At 41.6% G+C, this 22,097-nt stretch overlaps 1 protein-coding gene across 1 annotated transcript in view; it reads left to right on the top strand.

Moving 5' to 3' along the window:
• Window positions 1-22,097, top strand: part of drp2 (dystrophin related protein 2) — a 205,699-nt gene that overhangs the window by 84,142 nt on the left and 99,460 nt on the right. Inside the window, exon 13 of the mRNA XM_053506582.1 lies at window positions 5,848-6,005. Coding sequence (XP_053362557.1) covers window positions 5,848-6,005 — 158 coding nt within the window. The remainder of the gene's footprint in view (window positions 1-5,847; window positions 6,006-22,097) is intronic.

Genomic DNA, 22,097 nt, shown 5'->3' with positions numbered 1-22,097 from the left:
AGTCGGGCCCCCTGCAGGAGGTCAAAAGCGGAGGGCAGAGGATACCGGTTCTTGACGGTGATATCATTTAGTCCCCTGTAATCAATACAGGGGCGTAGGGTCCCGTCTTTCTTGGCCACAAAGAAAAACCCGGCGCCAGCAGGTGATGAGGATGGTCTGATGATGCCAGCGGCTAAGGCCTCAGAAATGTATTGGTCCATGGAGTTCCTCTCATTCTGTGAAAGTGAGAAGAGGCGACCCCGAGGTGGGGCTGTGCCAGGTCGATGGCGCAGTCGTAGGGACGATGAGGGGAAAGAGAGACAGCACGGGACCTGCTAAAAACGGTCTTAAGGTCGATGTAATCAGGTGGAACCTTTGAGAGTTCAGGGATTGTCAGGTGTGAACGTTGGGTGCGCTGAAACTCTGGAATGGAGTTAGGATTGTGAGGCGCTTGGTGGCCGGGGCTGGCTTGTGACAAAGACATTCTTTTAATATGTCAAAGAAAAGTTGGATTTTATTTCCACCGTTTACAGTTTCAAAATAACAGAAAACCAATGGAATACCAAGAAAAATATCTGACAGAACAGCTTGCAGGATTGTGAGAAAAGCAAATCAAGAACCACGTCTGACTGCACGATCCCTCCAGAAAGATCTAGCAGGCACTGGAGTTATGGTACACCATTCCACTATAAAGAGATACTTATACAAATATGGTCTTCATGGAAGATTCATCCAAAGAAAACCTCTTCTACGTCCACACTATAAAAATCAGCATTTGAAGTTCGCAAAAAAAAATATAGACAAGCCCAATGCATTTTGGAAACAAGTTCTGTGGACCGATGAGTTTAAAATTTAACTTTTTGCCTGGAATAAGCAAGGATGCAGGATGCCCAAACTTTTGCAGACACCATCATTTTTTTTTTTTTTTGCTATTTTGAAAGTGTAAATGATGAAAATAAAATCCAACTTTTTTTGACATATTATAAGAATTTAGCATTTTGATGGCTTTTGGGGATGTTTCCATCAAAATGCAGATAAGACATTCTTTTAATATGTCAAAGAAAAGTTATTTATTTCCACCATTTACAGTTTCAAAATAGCAAAAAAAAAAAAAAAAATGGTGTCTGCAAAAGTTTGGGCACCCTGCAGAGTTAATACCTCGTACTGCCTCATGTACAAAGACTTGCGTTGAATTCATACTAAAACATTGCGTACGAACAAAGCTGTAAATGTGCGTACGCAGTAAAAAAAAATCTGATGTATGAAACACTGCGTACGCGGAATCCCACGCATATTCTCTTTGTACATCCGAATTAACGTGAAATTGAGCGCACGTGCACGAGCGCAAAACTCCTCTCTGCCTCCTCCTCCATATAAATATGTTAATGACTCCACTTTGGCAAAACCAAACGACAAAGCAATGGCAAAACCGAGCAAGAAGAGAAACTTCACAGAATGTGAATTGGAGGTGCTCCTATTGGAGGTAGACCGGAGCAAAACTGTGTTATTTGCAAGTTTGTCCTCCGGAATTAATAACAACAAAAAAAAACTTAGCTGAAATAATATCTTTAAATACATTACTCACCAAAAAGCCACCCATCGCGCACCCTGCCACCCTGGAGCCTCATCCCAACCATGCTGTTTGTGAGGATGCATGAATCATGGGTTGACCCAGGCCACCTTGCCACAATATTTGTTAGGCGCATTTGAGCATCACATATTATTTGCACATTTATTGAATGAAAATGTTTCCGATTCACGTATGCAAATTCGTCTTCAGATGGCGCCTTTATAGCAGTGTAAGTGCAGTCGATCGCTCCGATTACATTAGGAAAACCGGCGATCACTGCAAATTGCGCTTTAATGTTTGGCTGGTCAACTGCATGGTATGGAAACCTTATATAGGCTACCTGCTAGATATGCGGATGATCCCGTCCCATACAGCTGGCATTGCACGGCTCAAAGACGACTGGCTTAACCCCGAGCGGTCTGCCAGTTCCCTTTGGAAAGAACCAGTTGCCAGGAAACCAAGCAGTGTCAGCACCTGTAAGGGAACGGGTATTGCATGGCTCCTCGCTGTCTCTCTTTCCAAATTTGGACCCAACTTAGCACAGAGCTCCAAGAGGATAGCTCTTGTACATCTGAAACGGCTAATAAGCCAGTCATCATCGTGGGCCAGAAAATCACTGTGATCCCTAAAAACGCGTTCCCTTCGGATTCGGCCATTGACAATGTCCTCTAATAAGGCCAACACTGCCATTGCCATAGACTAAGGGTTGTATACATTCGGAAATGCTTTTATATGTTCTTAATCAAATAATTGGTAGAAAAATATTGAGTCAATTAACCCATTTTATCAATTATAAATTAATAGCAATGTTTTTCACATGTGTTGGTGCGATACTTTGTAGTGTGCAATTTAACATAATTGCCTCTAGGAGTCGGCAACGGAAAAAGAAAAAAAAACGCACACAAGAAATACACGTACGCCAGACATGAAGTTGGCGTGGAAGAACGCACATTTTCACGTTAATTTCACTGTTAGTAAATCCGACCGTGAGTGTGAAAACTGGCGTAAGCAAGATTTTTTGTGCGTATGCAGAGTTGATACATGAGGCCCCTGGTGTTGTCAATCTTAAAGGTTTTAAATGCCCAGACTCATCTAGAACACTGAAACTTAAAATAGTTGACGCTCACAAAGCAGGAGAAGGTGTCGTGGAAATTAATTGAAGACTCAGGCTTTGATTTTCAGAAAATAACGACCTTTATTTATCATGCAATAACGGGCGGGGGAGACTGCAGTGTCACACTGAACTCTGAACGCTTTTCGTTTAAATACACTCTGATACAATGGAGTATTCAGTATACAGTGATGTCCCACAACAGCTGGGTTTCTTTATATTCCCCCGTTCTATGTAAACCTCACCTTCCTGGGCAAGCACTTTTTAGGAGGCCTTATATGGTTAGCTTTTGCATGTATGATTCCCCATCCTATGTATAGCTTGGATTCCTAGGCAAGCACTTCTCAAATTGACTACAGAAAATGACTATTATGTTCCAATGGGTACCTAAAAGTAAGTGAAATCACATAAAACCAAATAGAAATTACTACCATAAAGGCTATAAGAAGATAGCAAAATGTTTTCAAATGTCAGTATCCTCTGTTCGGAATGTAATTAAGAAATGGCAGTAATCAGGAACAGTGGAAGTTAAAGTAAGAACTGGAATACCAAGAAAAATATCTGACAGAACAGCTTGCAGGATTGTGAGAAAAGCAAATCAGAAACCACGTCTGACTGCACGATCTTTCCAGAAAGATCTATCAGACACTGGAGTTGTGGTACACCACTCCACTATAAAGTGATACTTGTACAAATATGGTCTTCATGGAAGATTCATCCAAAGAAAACCTCTTCTACGTCCACACCATAAAAATCAGCATTTAAAGTTCGCAAAAGAAAATATAGACAAGCCCATGCATTTTCTTGTGGACCGATGAGGTTAAAATTTAACTTTTTGCCTGGAATAAGCAAAGGTATGTTTGGAGAAAAAAGGGCACAGAGTTTAATGAAAAGCGCCTCTGTCTGTTAAGCATGGGGGTGGATCAATCATGCTTTCAAAAATGGATAAAAAAAAATGTCAGCAATTTTTTTACGCCAACTTGATGCCATCTGTGCAAGTCAAAGAAAGAGTGCCTTACAAATAGATAATGATCTGAAACACACCTCAAAATCAACGGTGGATTACATAAAGAGGCGTAAACTGAATGTTTTGCCATGTCCTTCACAATCTCCTGACCTTAACATAATTGAAATCTATGGATAAGCGCTTAAAAGAGCAGTACTTAACAGGCAGCCCAGAAATCTCAAACAACTGGAAGACTTTTGTAAGGAAAAATGGGCGAAGATACCTCAAACAAGAATTGAAAGACTTGGCTGGCTACAAAAAGCGTTTACAAGCTGTACTACTTTCCTAAGGGGGCAGTACAAGGTATTAACTCTGCAGGATGCCCAAACTTTTGCAGACACCATCATTAGTTTTTTTGCTATTTTGAAAGTGTAAATGATTAAAATAAAATCCAACTTTTTTGACATATTATAAGAATTTTGCATTTTGATGGCTTTTGGGGATGTTTCCATCTTTCCTTGGCTTCTCTATGCACATTAATACACATTTTTACTTGGGGTGCCCAAACTTCTGATCTCCACTGTATATACTGTATACTCTGCCAATGGCAAAGGGGCACTGGTGTTTGTTGACATAATTGTCTTGATTGCTGATAAAAGTAGCAGGATGAAATTTGCACTGTGGAGCTGAACTTTCTGCTTAGATTCAGCCAAATGCTGCCAAAATGGGATGATTGATATATACAGTGAAACAAACATACAGTGAAAGCTACTCAAGGCAAAGAGCTGAGAATATTCTTCAGTGGGCAAGTTAGTTGTCTGCTCAACCCAATAAAGCATGCTTTTACTGAAGACAAAACTGAAGGCAGAAAGACCAACAAACCAGATTAGGACAGCTGCATTAGGCCTAGCAAAATATCTAAAGGGCGGAAAGAAAGCAATTGTTCATATTCATGGGCTCTAGACTTTAGGCAGTCATTGTTTGCAAATAATTTATCCTTGCAGTTTGTTCCATTATTTATAAGCACCCCAAAATGGAATGTGTATGAAAATATACAAATCTTTTAAATTAAAGCAAAGTGTTTGAGTGTTTCATATCAAATGCCATGGTGTGCAGGGGCCAAATGGCAAATCCTTTTTATACATAACATTACAGTCATAATATGATAACATAGCTGCAAACTTTTTTTCAAAATTAGGCATCTAAATGCCTTGACATTTTTCTTATTTTATTTGGCTAACATCAGAACATTACCTCAATCAACAGACAAGCCCAAACCACTTTACCATGGGGGCTTGCAGACTGGTTTTATAATATTCTTAACAATTTTACACAAACTATAAAAAAGTCAACATTTATGACTCCATATAGTGTATATTCAATGTATTATGAATGTGGCTTATTAGGTAGCATTTATTAGTGTGATTGATTTTACTAATTGCAATGCTATATACCCATCTTATACACTATTTGAGAAACCTTCTCCATATGCCTCTGCTTATCATCTTTCTCTTGTAGCATTTTTTTTCCTGAGCACCACTTTCAAATTACTGAAAGTGACATTTTTCTGACATTTGTCCTAGCTAGCCACAAGCTTCATCTGTTACTCGCATTTAAATACATCACATGCCAACTATTCCTCCTCATTCTGATAGGCTGCTGTATCACTGTGCCTACATGAATCACTTGTTCGCTAAATGTAAGTCACGGACAGAAAATTTACAGAAAATGCACAATTTCTTGGCGCATGACTCAGAAAAAGTAACGCAAAAGTAGCACACATTTGCATCACTACTTACTATAAAAATTAATATATTATGATTACCACATTACTATATAGAAAAGTAACACTTTACATTAATAGTTACAAAAAAAAGTAAAATATTACGGCAACACGTCCCTTTTTTATACTGTAACATGTTACTTCCATCACTTATATTAACTTACTGTATTACTGAGTAACTAGCACAACACTTTGTATGGACTATTAAGGGTAAGTTTAAGTATACCTAGAGATCTTGAAATATGATGGAGAACATTTTATGCCTATTTAAAAAACTAATGTCTAACATAAAGCTAAAATTTTGGAAAATCTGTTCATGAACACACAAACCTGGAGAACCTGGACTTTCATTATAGAGTAATGCAATAGTCAAATATTTTATAATTATATAATAAATATTTTTCAAATGTAGAACTTTACTTGTTATTGATAATACATACCTCCATGCTGTTTGTTAGACCTTTTTAGACAGGTGTCTGATTCAAATGGCCTAATGAATCAGAAGCATCTTAGCTTGCTGCTGCATGAAGCCATCCAGATCCCTCGGCAGCTTGGTGAGGTGGCAGCCTTTGGGGGCAGTAATGTGGAGTCCAGTGTCCGTAGCTGCTTCCGTATGGTGAGTCCCAATCAGCTGCTTAACACTACTTTACACTCTGACAGATGTCATGGAATCTTTTTTTAAAATAAAACAACATAAGCAGGAACATACTGTTTATATACTTTTTGCTCTCTTCACTTGCTTTGGACATCATGGATCAAACAAATGGATGAGTTTTGCCATTATACAAACTTCAGCTAATTAGACAAATTTTGATAAGCTATTCAGTGTTGCAACGATGTCTATCATATAATTCATTGGCTGAATGCTGCATGACAGAAAATTCTTTAGTTTGATGTAAGATCGAAAACACCTACAGTATCAATATAATTTTCTATTTAGGAATTAGATATTACATGGTACCATACTACATTTTATATTTATTGTAACTACGATGATACAGTGAATAATTTATAAATAGTTAAACCTGAATAAAACTACACATTGGCATTTTATGCCCTAATTCCCCTAGCTGCATTCTGTCACTATACAAAAGGGGCTGTAATTTTGTAACAAACTCAGGAACTTGTTGGAATGCCATTGTGTTTAGCTAAACAAATGAACTTGTTACAGGGCGAAGCAGAATGAGAGGAATCTGATAATCTGAGGAAGTGCTGATAAGTGACTGCTGCATGAGACGAGAGCGAGGTTAAAAGGTGGAAGTGAGGAACAAAAACCGAGAAGTCAGTCAGCGTGGAGTCAGAGCCAAATTGCTGAATGAGAGCCGTAGTGAAAAGCGGAAGTGGATGTTTGATAACCGAGGAAAAATGTGATCCCAGATCCAAAACGTGAAACAAAAGCTGTAGTCAAAAAGGGGAAGCGCAAGATCAAAACTGAGAAATCAGAGAATGAGGCAACAATTCGAAAAACATGAAAGCCGTAGACAAAAGGTAAGCGCAAGATTAACCCCGGGAAATCAAAGAGCAAGGCGACAATCCAAATCGAAAGACGAAAAAACAAGGAAACAAAGCGAACTTGGCAATGTGAAAACTACAAAACAAAACATCCATGTAACCTAGGGCTGAAGCATAGTTCAGTGCCTCTTAATGGGCATGAGGCGAGTTTGTGTAGTTGGGACATGTGAAACGTGGGATTAATCCGCCACATGGTCGAGGTGAGCAAGAGTGTTAACAAGCAAGGATTAACAATCTTGGTGATGGTGAAAGGCCCAAAGTAATGGGAAGAGAGATTGGGGGAGGTGGTCGAGCATGATGGGAGAGCGCCTGTGGTCAGCTTCCTTCTTTAACCTCTGCTGACCCGTGATTTAGCAAAAGGGCTAAAGGTTATAAATAGGAGTACACCGGAAACATTCCTGAGATCAATTTTGTCTGAAAGGACATCCAGTCAGACAGGCAGTGCGGCATTGGGACGCAGCATCTCGTTCCCGCCTTTTCTGGGAACAGGGTTACAGCAAAGTAACCCGAGACGGTTCCTTTTAAAGGCGGGAACGAGATGCTGCGTGAAAACGCTATGGGAACGAGAATACCAACGCCACCGCACTGCAAGTGTCTGGACCCCAAGGTTGTGTAGCGTGTGTGCATTAAGGCTGAGGGGTCTCAGAACTAAATCTGAAGAGCACGTACTGGACACAGTAAGTGAAGTCTCTCCTGCTCCGAAACTGTAAAAGGCGGAGGACAGAAAGCTTCAAGAACAATATGGTGCATGTTTGAGAATGGAACTTTCGGAAGATAGTTCGGGTGAGGATGCAAAATGGCCTTGACTAGCCCAGGGGCAAAGTCTAGGCAGGATGGGAAGACTGACAAGGCGTGCAGATCTCCAATTCTCTTCAGAAAGGTAATGGCCATCAGAAAAAACATCTTAAGGGTCAGAAACCTGACAGGCGCTGACTCTAGTGGTTCAAAAGGGGTGTCAAGTAGACCTTCGAGCACGATAGATAAATCCCACGAAGGGACCGTGGCTCTGGTGGGTGGCCTTAACCGTTCAGCTCCACAAATAAAACAGGCAACTAAAGGGTGTTTTCCCACAGTAACCCCATCATCTAGAACGTGGCAGGCTGAAAAAGCAGATACGTGCATCCTGAGAGTACTAGGGCAGAAGCCAGAGGACAACTTTCCTGCAGAAACTCCAGCACTGAAACAGTTCGGCAGTGGACTGGGTCTACCTGCTTCGTCATGCACCAACTTTCAAATACATTCCATTTGAGGGCATAAGCTCTTCTAGTGGAGGGAGCCCTAGCACTTAGAATAGTCTCAATTACGCTGGCTGGAAGACCAGCTTGACTTAGTTGGTTCCGTTCGGGTGCCAAACGTGGAGGTTCCAAAGCTCGGGCTGGGGATTAGATATTGTCCCCTGCGTCTGAGACAGAAGATCCCTCCTCACTGGAATCACCCATGGTGAGCCGTCGAGGAGAGATACTAAATCCGAGAACCACACTCTGGTCGGCCAACAGGGTGCTATCAATAAGAGGCGCAAACGTTGTGGACGGACCCTCGCCAAGACTCCCGGGAGCAGAGCTATCGGGAAAAACGCATAAAGGCGTAATCTGGGCCACGTACAGGCCAAGGCGTCCAGACCCAGGGGAACTGGAAGAGTCAGAGAGTAGTAAAGGGGACATTTGCTGTTCTTGCGGGTCAAAGAGGTCCACCTCTGCAACATGAAATCTCTCCCAGATTGACTTACTACTTCGGGGTGGGGTTTCCATTTCCCGTGTGTCAGAGGATGACTGGACAGCACAACTGCTCCCACATTCATATGCCCAGGAATATAAATCGTCCAGAAGGACAGGAACTTGTCCTGTACCCAAAGCAGAACCTGGTGTGCTAGCTTATTTAGCGGTGCGAGCGCAGTCCGCCCAGATGATTAATAAATGAGACTGCCATAGTGTTGTCCACCCGCGCTAGGACATGGTAGCCTCTCAACTGCTGGAGGAAGTGTTTTAGGGCCAGGAATAGAGCCATCATTTTGAGGCAATTGATGTGCTGTGCGAGAAGATGACCTCTCCAGCTCCCTTGGGCTGGATGGTCATCTAAGACCGCACCCCAGCCCGTGAGGGAAATGTTTGATGTTAGCATCTTGCGACGACAAGACGGTTTTAAAGTGGGACCCAGAGTCAGAAACCGTGGTCTGAACCACATAGAAAGGGTACGAAGCCCCTGGCGCGTAACCCTTATTGGGGATTGGCCCTCAAGTGAAATTCCCTGGTTCTTAGCCACAACTGAAATGCTCTCATGTGCAGAAGGGCCAAAGGTATCACCGTGGATGCAGCTGCCATGAGAGCTAGAGATCTCTGAAAGTGATGAACAGTCACTTTCTGGTCTAGCTTAATTTCCTTGAGGGTGTTGAGAATGGATTCGACACGAGCGGGAGACAGCTGTGCCCGACTTACGATCGAATCCCATGTGACACTCAAATATGTTGTCCAAATATGCATAAAGTGACTTTTTAAAGTGTCTTAATATTAAAGACTGTAGTAGCCTGACTCTCTGTCTGGTAGGGGAACATGTTCTATGGCCCCTATTTTCAGCAACTTCTGTCAGCAGATGCGCCCTTTCCGGTTTCATGGAAGTGGAGACCACGCCGTTGAAACGCGGAGGGTGATGTGAGTACTGAATCCTGTAGCTTCGCTCTACAGTGCTTAGTACCCAAGGAGATATACTTGGTAGTAGCTTCCATGCTGTGAGTTTCTCCAAAAGGGGCAGAAGTCTCGACGGCTTAGTTAAACGGGGCGGATTGGGGGGGGTTTGGGAAGAGGGGGATTTGGGGGGGGGGGGGGGGGGGGGGGGTGGGGTGGGGAAGTTAGATGTCCGGCACCCTGAAACATGGCAGGAAAAAGCAGAAGAACTAACATTTTTTTTGGAGACGGGTGTTGCCCGAAATACTAGTGGTGGCGGAGCATGAACACTGATCTCCTGTGGGTGCCAGAGAGAACACTTCATTCTCTAAAGAAATTCTACGTGCCTCTCCCCATTGGGGGGCCACCCCACGGTTCTGGGCACATAAGCTTCAGGACTTCTTTGTGAAGAAGACAGTATGCCGATCTGACTTCTTTGAGGCGGATTGCGAAGCGCCGCACCCCTATCTTTATGAGGGGATGCCTGGCTTAAAACACTCTCCATGTGTGCTTCACGCCTCGCGAGAGTCAATTCAATTAAATTTTATTTATATAGCGCTTTTAACAATGGTCATTGTCTCAAAGCAGCATCACAAAAAATTAAAGAATTGTTTTTTTTTTTTAGAAAAGAAAAGAAAAGATTTGGAAGTGCGCCGCAGAGAAAAATGTGTCTAGAAAATAATGAGATGAATGAATGATGAATGAAATGTCTCTGATGAGCAAGCCAAGGGTGACGGCGACGGTGGCAAGGAAAAACTCCCTGAGATGGCAATAGGAAGAAACCTTAAGAGGAACCAGACTCAACAGGGAACCCATCCTCATCTGGGTGATAACAGATAGAAATAACATCATGTGTGTTGTGCAGGTAAAAGTTCAATATAACAGAAGTTGTGTAGATTAACATGAAGTCCAGTTCAGCACAGGGAGTCAGTAGGTGCAGAGGGCAGATGGGGTCTGGATCACTGGAAGCACAGGAGCAGGATGTGTAGCTCCAGCCATCATAAAGCAGAATCCAGCTGGAGCTGGTCCTTCTCTGGATGCCTTAGAAACCTCGCAGGGTTGGCCTTTGTCTACTAAAAGCTGGCACAATCTCCAGATGCCACGGGATGGGTAGAAAAATACAGAAAAGATGGAGAGAATTAGCGTAGTTGCCATTCAGGATAGGTGTACTGGAGTATGAGGTTATGGGATGAGTTACGCTTATGCCAGATTAAAGAGATGCGTCTTAAGTCTACTTTTAAATTGGGAAACCGTGTCTGCTCCCCGAACACTGTCTGGAAGGCTATTCCAAAGTTTTGGAGCCAAATATGAAAATGCCCTGGCCCCTTTTGTAGATTTTAAAATTCTGGAAATTACCAGAAGTCCGGAGTTTTGTGATCTGAAGGGACGTGGTGGATTATAGTGTATCAGAAGACTGGTTAGGTATGTGGGAGCTAAACCATTTAAAGCCTTGTATGTAAGTAGTACTATTTTGTAATTAATTTTAAACTGAACAGGTAGCCAGTGCAGGGATGATAATATAGGTGTTATATGATCATATTTTCTGGATCTAGTGAGAACCCTGGCGGCTGCATTTTGGACTAACTGTAGCTTGTTTATTGAGGATGCAGGACAGCCACCTAGTAATGCATTACAATAGTCCAGTCTAGAGGTCATGAATGCATGAACTAGCTTTTCTGCATCAGATACGGATAGGATACTCCTAAGTTTGGCAATATTTCTAAGATGGAAAAAGGCTGTTTTTGTGATATTGGAAATATGATTTTCAAAAGACAAGTTACTGTCTAATATTACGCCCAGGCCTTTTACTGTTGAGCTGGTAGTAACAGTACATCCTTCTAAACGCAGGCTGAATTGTGAAAGCTGTTGTGTGCTGGCTGACAGTCCCGACTCTTGAGCACGGTGGGAAAGGAATTTCCTGAAGGCTTGTTCATATAACTTCGCCTCACAAACCTAGTGGCGACCGAGTTAGCGGCATCGCCAAACAGGCCGGAAGGCGAGATGGGGGCATCAAGGAGGAATGCATGATCCTTATCCTTGATGCCCATGAGATTCAGCCACAAGTGCCTCTTCGCGAAAACCATCGCAGCCATAAAACGGCCGATAGCACGAGCCGTCTGCTTTGTTGCACGAAAAGACAAGTCTGTGGCCCGGCGTAATTCCAGAACGCCCTATCTTCAAGAGCCCAGCCAGTGCTCAAGTCTCTCAGCAGGTCAGCCTGGTAGGCTTGCAAAACTGTCATGATGTGCAGTGGAGCACCAACCTGACCTGCTGCCTGAAAAGCTTTTCCCTCCAGGGAAAAGCTTGAAAGGAAGTGTTAGCTTTTCAGGGAGCATGATGTCCCAGGAGAGAGAGAGCCCTCTTCTATCTGGGGCTTCATCATATAACCCTGCGCTTCCACATCAACTATATTTAAATAAATAAATAAGTCGATGGCACGAAAACACGGGATGAATAAAGCTTACTCCATGAAAGTGTTAACTCGTCGTAGAGGTTGTTGAGGAAAGGTAGAGAGAATCATTGAGGCTCCGCCACCCGGCAGAAACCTGGCGTCTAATTTTTTTGAGTGCTTGGAGGCTATTTCCATCTCCACGGAAGCAAGAGAAAATGTCTATTCTGCCCATTTCACAAGGTTTAAAAAGCGGATGGAGGAATTTCCCAATCTGATGAGAATGCGAAAAAAAGGAGGAGAATCTGTCTCTCGCAGCTCTGCCGGATGCCCATCGTTTTAAGCCCCAGGAATGCGCTGCAGCCCGTAGCTTCTCTGTAAAGAATGCGAGCCGCACGCAAAGCACTTTAATCAAAACAGTAAATGTGGTGATTGCCCCTCTGGGATGGATTTATCACATGGAGAGACACATCTCGCTTGAAACTCGGATCTCCTAACAAACTCCACCATATCGGTGAGTAAATACTTTTAAATTCGCTTGCACACATCACACGCAATCACAATGCAATCCTGAAGACAAAAAGATCTGAGGAATGTTTCCGGTTTACTCCTATTTATAACCTGCAGGTGTGCTTCATTAGATGACGTCACCAGACCGAGGTTATATATGCCAAAATTTTGCGTGTTTGATACACACATGTTTCACAACCGGAAACACAGAAAGATGTGTTTCTTCACGCATTTTCACGCAGCATCGAGTGTAGCCTTTGAAAGGGAACAAAACGAACTTGGCACCGTGAAAACTATGAAACAAACCGTGAGAGAACTGAGGCAAAAAAGGTACACAATAATCCTGCGCTGGAGTAGTGCGCAGCTCATGCTTAAGTGCTGGAGTAATCAGTGGGGAATGGGTTGGGGTTAACCCCATAACCCTAACCAGTGTGCAGACGGGGCATGGAAAAGGGCACATGAAAAGGAGGGGAAAACATGAGCACATGGGGAAAGTGACAGTGCAGGAAAAAACTGGGGCAGACAGGCTGTGAGTCATGACAGAACTGACTAAACAGATCTACAGACTGATATGCTGCAGGGGTCAGAGCCTTCTGGAATGGGTCCATTTTTAGTCATGTTATCTAATAACATTTCGTTATCGAATAAAATGTTTTAGGAGTCTGGATCACTAGCTTAGAAGTGACATGTGTAGCTCAACAGAGAGAGAGAGAGGAAAAAAGAGAGAAGAGGAGAGAGCAGAAGAGAAGGAGAGATAACAGTTAGGTATGGTTACAGTCACGTAATGTATAAGATGACTGTATATAGTGTAGAATGCATGCAGGGACTCCCTATGCAGGCAGGACTACCTATGACAGCTAAACTAAAAAGGAGAACCAGAAGGAAACACAGACATGAGACTATGCTTGGCAAACTTAATGACTGCTTTTAATGATGTTTGTTGATAAAACAGTACATCTAAGCTTGACTTGAGGGCAATGTCTGTTTGTGTGTTTGGGTTAGAAGGCTTAGGTGTAGACGTAAAGGCTGTTATCTGGTTTCATTCTGTGCTGTATCATTGGAAAAGGAGTTGTATTCAGAGTACGGAGACTATAGATTTGTTTCAGTGGTTTTAAATTGTAAGGAGTTATATAACATTTTAAAACTTAGCTGGGGCAGTGGTGCCCCAAATGGTTAGGGATCTGTATTGCTGATCGGAGGGTCGGAGGTTCAAGCCCCAGCAATGCCAAGCTGCACTGTTGAGCCCATGAGCAAGGCCTTTAACCCTATCTGCTCCGGTGGCCTCGTACCCTGGCTGACCTTTTGCTTTGACCCCAGTTCCCTAACTGGGATATGCAGGGGAAAAAAAATTCACAGTGATGTAAGGTCCATGTGACAAATAATCTAATTTTAATCTTAGATCTATCTACAGTAAAGAACTAGTACTAGAGTAAAGAAATTTTCCCGCTGTAGCACGAATAAGGGTATTTCTTACTGGGAAGTAGCACTTCAACAATCATGTAGTAAATGAAAACAGACTTTTTGTTTTGAAAGACTTGGTGGTGCACAGGGCTGGGTTAAAATTGTAACTACCTGTTTGCCCCTTTTTAGTTAAGATAATTTAAATCTAAATATCATCCAAACAATAAATTAATTAATTAATTAATAAATTAACACAGAAGGAGGAATTCAATTCAATTCAATTCAATTTTATTTGTATAGCGCTTTTAGCAATTTTCATTGCCGCAAAGCAGCTTTACACAGTCAAAAGAATTATTTAAGTTTGTATGAAATGTGAATTTGTATGAATCAAAATGGTCAGTTTGTCCCTGGTGAGCAAGCCGAGGGCGACAGTGGCAAGGAAAAACTCCCTGAGATGATAATAGGAAGAAACCTTGAGAGGAACCAGACTCAACAGGGAACCCATCCTCATTTGGGTGAAACAGAAAGCAGTAAATGATCTGCATTTATACAGTGTGTAGGGTGGGAGGCAGTTCAGCTATAATAGCTGATGTTAATTGATGTTAATATGGAGTCCAGGTAGTTATTGAAGACCCAGGTAGACTTGTAAGAAGTTCCAGTCATGAACTATCGAGCTGTCAAGTCCCCAGAGAAACAGTTGCCAACACCAGTCAAGGCCAGAACCATTTTCTAGGTAGAGAGAATCATTCCCAGACACCAGACGCATCCCAGAGAGACACACGGGGCATCCATGTGACGAGATCTTCAGCCAGAAGCGGGGCACCAGGATGGGTCAGACAGGTTCAGAGGGCAGAGGAAGTCTGGATCACTGGCAGCTCAGGAACGACATGTGTAGCTCGACAGAGAGAGAGAGAGAAAGAGTGAAAGGGGGAGACAGGAGGAGAGAGGAAAAAGAAAGAGGGGGGGAAAGAGAAGAAGAGGAGAGATGGCAGTTAGGTATGGTCACAGTCACACAATGTATAATGTGAATGTATATTAACTGTAGAGTGCAAGCAGAGACTCCGGCAGGACTAACTAAGACAGCATAACTAAAAGGGAGAGCCAGAAGGAAACACAAACATGAGGGCTTCCTGACATGTAAAGCAAACAATCACCTCACCGTCAGCAAACCTGAGTGATCAATGAGAGTGAGGAAGACAGCATCCAAACATACCAGTTCACCATAATACTCTACGTCCATGAGTCCCCCAGATCTGCTCCTTTACCTATGGCAAATCTATTTATAAAAATGCTTGGCTAAATAAATAGGTTTTTAGCCTGGACTTAAACACTGAGACTGTGTCCGAGGCCCGAACACTATTTGGAAGACTATTCCATAACTTTGGGGCTTTGTAAGAAAAAGCTCTGCCCCCAGCTGTATTTTTCATAATACGCGGTACTGACAAGCAGCCTGCATCCTTTGATCGAAGTAGGCGTGGCGGATCGTAAGACACTAGCAGTTCGCTCAGGTACTGCGGCGCGAGACCATTTAATGCTTTATATGTCAAGAGTAGTATTTTAAAATCAATGCGAAATTTCACAGGGAGCCAATGGAGTGAAGATAAGATAGGGGTGATGTGCTCATATCTTCTGGTTCTGGTGAGGACTCTCGCTGCTGCATTCTGGACTAGCTGAAGCTTATTTATGCATCTAGCTGAACAACCAGGAAGACCTCAGGGCCGGTGTTCTGGGAATTTCAGTGTCCCGAGGGTTCCCCGGTTGCGCGCAGTGTGCGTGCGCCGATGCAACCATGACATCACTCACTTCCTAACCCTGGGAGTGCGAATGAAGATTTTGATGGTTTCTCTCTCGTTTTTAAGTGTTTTTACAAACTTTTTAAATTAAACAAATAACATAAAGATTTGGCCATTAAGAATGCACGTTTCGAGAAAAGGGATCCCGCAACAAGCTGTGAAAATATCTTCCATTACCTGTAGGGGGCAGTCATGTTTTAGTCTAAAGTATTGTGTGTCTACTGAAGCCGAAATGTGTTATCTCTCTTAGGCGCCCATTGACAGCAAGCGACAGAGCTCATGAACGTGTCAAGCTCAAACTGTAAATACTGATATGTATTTATTTTTCATTTCCTTATCTTCTTTAATGATAATACTTCCTTGACTGAGCTTTCTCCATTCAGTCAAATTATTATTATTATTGTAACGTACCCGCGGCTGTGCAAAAAGACGAAGTACAACAAAGAATACAAAAATGTATGATATGTTAGCCTAAAATAATATTTTTATTTTGTTTGTGCTTTAAATATACACTAAACAATTAACACTGCCTTTTGCGAAGTAAAAGTGAGTTGCACGTGCAGCTTTTTGATCAAAAGGCTGATAAAAGTGTGCGCAGATATAAGCAGATTTATTAATAAAACTACAGACATGAAATTCAACAAACACAAAAAATTTTGCTACTCACTGAATACAACGCGACAGCATGCAGAATTCCTGGGCTTTGACCGGCTTTTCCATTTATTAGTACTGTAGTAGTACACTAAAAATGCTGTAAACACACCATTGGGTTGTTTATGCTGGGTCTAAATTCTGTTATTTCAGGTACTTTAATCACACTGTTGGATTGCTTTTGCTATGAATACTACAAGTGCTGCATGATTGAACTCAATGCAAAAAAACGAAAAATGAAATGTCTTTGTTTCCTCCCCAGACCTTTTGTTCCGGTGTTTATGCAGTAAACCCATGGGTAAACATGATGATTTAAGAATTTAATTAAACACGAATATATAAATATATATATATATATATTTCATTATATATTGTTCATAAACAATGGCCATTGTTTTAGAGCCCTTTACTAAAGCATTCGCTAGTTAGTAAGTAAGTAAGCAAATAAAGGATAAATGAATAAATAGCTTTAAATGGTACTTTAGCATAGTAAAAGCACACTAGGATGAGTTTATATATAATAAAAAAATCCAATAGAAAAATCTAATTTACATATCCGTGTTTAATTAAATTCTTAACATTTTAATGGTTAGTGTTTGTTGCAGACATTCATACTACATTTGGGGCAAGCTATTTTACACTGATCAGCAGTCGGCGCCCCACTGTAACCAGCAGATCAAAGGAGCAGTTGTTTGGAGGCCAGGGTTAGTTGGTTGGAATTCAAATTCAAATTCAAATTTTATTTGTCACATACAAATAAAATAATGACTGACTCTTTAAAGCATGTGTGAATCACCTACTGAGATAAAGAGAGGTTGAATATCTCTGTGAACACAGGTGCTAGCTGGTCTGCGCAGGCTCTAAAAATACGACCTAAGATGCCATCTGGTTGTGCTGCTTTCCTGGTGTTCACTCTCTTGAAGGCTCTCTTTACAGCATGGTCGGTGATGATGAGCACGCTTCGGGTGCTGGCAGTGTCTTCCTGTCTGCAGCCGTTAGCGCAACTAGCATTAGAATAGAAAGTGTTTAGCTCGTCTGCCAGAGTCGCAGTGTTTTATAGTCCGTAATTATCCTTAGTCCTTGCCACAGGCTCCTAGAGTCAGTTTGTTGGAGCTGTGACTCGAGTTTCCTCCCATAGCGCTGCTTCGCCTCTTTTACCGCCTTCTGGGCGTTATATGACGCAGCCTTGTACAGTTCCATGTCCCCTGACGCAAGTCCCGCGTTGTAGGCGAGATCTCAGTGTGTCGCAGATGGTTTTATTCACCCACGGTTGTTTTCAGGACGGTATTATCCGCTAGTTTTCCGATGAATCCCACAACCGCTTCCGTAAACACGCTGACATCATAGGAGCTGTTTCGGAACATGTCCCAGTCTGCGTCATCTAGTGCGTCCTGTAACGCGGCCACCGATTGGTGCGTCCAGCGCGCGACCTCCCTTTAAACTGGAACTTCCTTTTTGAGCCTTTGTTTGTATTTTGGCATGAGAAAGATGGCGGCATGGTCGGATTTCCCAAAGGTGGACGAGATTGTGCATTGTAGCCGTCCTTGACTGTTATGATATGCTGATTAAAGTTTGGTGTTTAGAGCATCCCGGTGCTGTGTTTGGTGCTGTGTGAGTGCCTCATGCCACTCGCATAGGGCAGTGTTCGTGTCCGCTTGAGGCGGGCTATAAACGGCGCTGATTATGACCAATCTAAACTCCCGAGATAGATAAAAAGGACAACACATGATGGTCAGTAGTTTCAGGTTGGGTGTGCAGGAGCGTGTAAGAGGAACAATGCTCGTGCTGTTGCACCAGCTGTTGTTCAACATTAAGCACACGCCACCTCCCTTTGAGTCCCATGTCCTGTCCATGCGGTGAACCGAGAAGAACTCGGCCAACTAGATGGCAAGGTTCGGCGCCCCAGCAGCCAGAGTTAAAAAGGTTGCATTTTAAGCACAGTAGAACCTCGAATTACAAGTAATGCAGTTCACGAGTGTTCTGCAAGACGAGCAAAGATTTTTAATATATTTTGACTTGAAAAACAAGCATTGTCTTGGTTTACGAGCACCGACTATCTTGTTTCACGCATGCGCTTCTTGTTTTGACCCAGAGCGTCACGTGATCACAACTGAGCCAACGGTATTTTCTCTCTTGTGCTTTGGAATTGTCTTTCCTGCTGGGTCTTAGTGCTCATCTCTTACTGGTATAATCAACATCTGTGCACGCGTGTTCTGTTTACTATAACACTGTGACCCCGTGTGTGTGTAAAACATTTTATTTTGTGTTTGGAAGCGCGTGTGTACAACGCGTGTACTGTTTCTTATAACACGTGTGTGTGCGCGAGTAAAGCAAAAGAAATTCTCAATACAGAGGTTAAAAATCTATTTTCTTCCTCATTAATAAATTTTTCAATAAAACAGTGTAGCGGGAGAGAGACGTTGATTTATGACCGCTGTTTATGGAAGTGTAGTCCAGTGCGGGAGATGCATTGTGGATAATGCAGTCCGGTGTGTGTGAACGCGAATGCAAGATGTAAGCTAGGATATAAAGCCTGAGTTTTGTTCTTCAGTAGTTTTTTTTGTTGGATTTAGGTGCAGATCCACCCGAAAGTTTGTACTATAACCTGACAATGTAGCAAATAAAAGAACGGGCATGCATCAACCAGTTTGTCCATCTCATCATCACACGAGCATGAATTAACGGGCTGTTACGCTGTCGCGAGCAACATTAAAATAAAGCGGAGAAGCTTTAATAATTTACAAGAGAACAACAATCTTTCCGTTAATGTGTGTGTGTTTTTAAACGAGAGGAGAAAATTTTAATGTGTAAGATGAGAAGGGGGAGACAGGAGGGGCTGAAAGCAAGAGTCTCCACTTACTCTAGTCTCACTCACATACACAGATCCTGCGTGCACAAACGGAAACACTTATCTGCCGGGATTTATTTTTTACTTTTTTGAAAGGTAAAGTGCAGGTTAATTTGTTTTATTTTTGACTTTTTAATACATATTTTGTATTAATTATTTTTATGTATTTATTTTTTTTCGGGCTGTAGAACAAAAATTTTTTATTTAATATTTAATAAAATCATAATCATAAATTTTCTTATGGGAAAATTTAATTTGGTTTATGAGTGTTTTGGAATACAAGCCCACTTCCGGAACGAATTATGCTCGGGGATTTTTTTTTTTTTTTTGATTAAAGTCTTTTTTATTGAAAATATTAACAAGTTACATATACATACATACATTGTACACTATTTTTTTCCTAACTGTACCCCACCCCCCACCCCACAAAAAAAAAAAAATAGCCAGCCAGCAGAAAAAAGGGGAAAAAAAAAAATGAAATAAATTGCACATCAAACAGAAATGGAAGAGAAGGAAAGTATTAGAAACAAAGACTAAAAAAGCAATATATTATTACAGATCTAATTGATTTGCATCTATATTTTCAAAATGGCTTATAAATGGTTGCCAGGTATCATAAAATTTCTGAGTGGATCCCTTTATAGAATAGCGAATCTTTTCTAGATGAAGAAAATACAAGACCTCTTTAATCCAGTGAGTACCGACTGGTGGCGACGACTCCTTCCATCTAAACAGGATCAGTCTCCTAGCGAGAAAGGAGCTAAAGGCAATCATATTGGCCTTGGCGTCATTCAAGCGGACACCACTTGAGTCAACACCAAAAAGTGCAATAAATGGGGATGGTTTTAATGGTATTTGGCATATTTTTGACAAGGTATCAAAAATAAAACTCCAAAAATTGTATAGCTTTGGGCATGTCCAGAACATATGTAGTAGCGTAGCTGGTTCCTGCTTACATCGGTCACATGTGGGATCAAAGTCCTCTCTAATCCTTGCCAGTTTTACCTTGGACCAGTGAAGCCGGTGAACAATTTTAAACTGAATGACTGTATGTTTGAGGCAAACTGATGATGAGTAAATTCTATGTATTATCTTTTGCCACAGTTTATCTGAAATTTGTTCTTTTATATCATTTTCCCATTTGCTTTTAAGTGTATCTAATGTGGCTGAGTTACTTGTGTTTAATAACTTGTATACAGCACTAATCATCTGTTTGGCATCTGGTTTACAGCTTTAAACAGAATCTAAAAGGGATGGAGAAGGAGATAAAGGGAAAGAGTCAGAGTTACAGAGAATGAAATTCCTCAGCTGTAGATATCTATAAAAATGTGTCCTGGGAATGTTAAACTTTTGTACAAGTTGTTCAAATGAGCCAAAGATATTGTTAATGTAAAGATCGTATAATGACACAATACCACACTTAAACCAAACCCCAAAAGCATTATCCGTGTAAGACGGAACAAACATACAATGTCCATTTAATGCTAATGCTATCAAGGACAGATCAGTAAGCTTAAAATGACGCCGTAACTGATTCCAAATTTTAACTGAGTGTATAACTAGTGGGTTTAAGGTAAAAGAAGATGTGGGTTGTTTTTGTGTACATTAGCAGCCCAGTAATAATAAAGAAAGTTTGGAAGTGCCATTCCTCCCGATTCACGGGGCCTCTGTAGGATACTTTGTTTAATACGTGGTTGTTTTTTATTCCAAATAAAAGTAGAAATCTGACTACTTAAGTTATTGAAAAAAGATTTTGTTAAAAAGATTGGAAGACACTGAAATAGGTACAGGAATTTTGGAAACAGATTCATTTTAATTGTGTTTATTCTTCCGCCCAAAGAGAGAGGTAGCAAGTCCCATCTTTCAAGGTCTAATTTTGTTTTGGAAAGTAGAACCTGATAATTCGCCTTGTATAGATCTGCATGGTTGTGTGTTACCCAAACTCCTAGATATTTGATTTTTCTGGGACTAATCTTAAAGGGGGTTGAATCAGGAAACTGTGCTATATTGTTTTTAATTGGCATCATTTCACTTTTTTGTAGATTAACCTTGTAGCCAGATATTTCACCAAAGTCTTTCAGTAAATCCACGAGTTTTGGTAGGCTATGGGTAGGATCGGATATGAAAAGCAGCATATCGTCAGCATACAGGGAAACTTTGTGTTCCACTCCCCCACGAGAGATACCTTTAATATTGGCATTTTCCCTTAATGCGATAGCCAATGGTTCAATAGCCACAGCAAAGAGAAGAGGTGACAAAGGACACCCCTGTCTAGTACCACGCTGAAGCTCAAAGAAAGGGGATAAGTTGTTATTTGTCCGAACGGCAGCCAGTGGGGATGAGTATAGCACTTTTATCCATGATATAAATTTAGGGCCGAAACCAAATTTACCAAGAGTGTAAAAAAGAAAATCCCAATTCACTCGATCAAATGCTTTTTCCGCGTCTAGGGAAATAATTGTTTCCAAAGTGTCAGATAGAGATGGGTTATAGATAACATTGAACAGGCGCCTAATATTAAAAAAAGAATATCTGTTTTTTATGAAGCCTGTTTGATCAGGTGAAATAACACAATGCATAACTTTCTCCAGACGGCGGGCCAAAACTTTTGCTAAGATTTTCGTATCTGTGTTCAACAATGAAATTGGACGATATGAACTACAGTCAAGAGGATTCTTTTCTTTCTTTAAAATTAAGGATATAACTGCTTGCCGCATAGTTGGAGGTATTGAACCAGAAGAAAAGCTTTCTCAGAAAACTGACGCCAACAGAGGAGAGAGCTGATTGGAAAAGGTTTTAAAAAATTCTGAAGGATATCCGTCTGGTCCAGGTGATTTACCAGATTGCATACTTTGGATTGCTAGTGTCATGATTTATGCCCTGTCTGCCTCGTATTCCTTTTTTTTCTCCACGCTGTCACCTTACCCACGTGCCCATGTTTTCCCCC

The sequence above is a fragment of the Clarias gariepinus genome, chromosome 10, assembly GCF_024256425.1.
Source record: "Clarias gariepinus isolate MV-2021 ecotype Netherlands chromosome 10, CGAR_prim_01v2, whole genome shotgun sequence".
Lineage (NCBI taxonomy): Eukaryota > Metazoa > Chordata > Actinopteri > Siluriformes > Clariidae > Clarias > Clarias gariepinus.
Note: the sequence above shows the minus strand (reverse complement) of the source record. Positions and strands in the feature narration are given on the sequence as shown.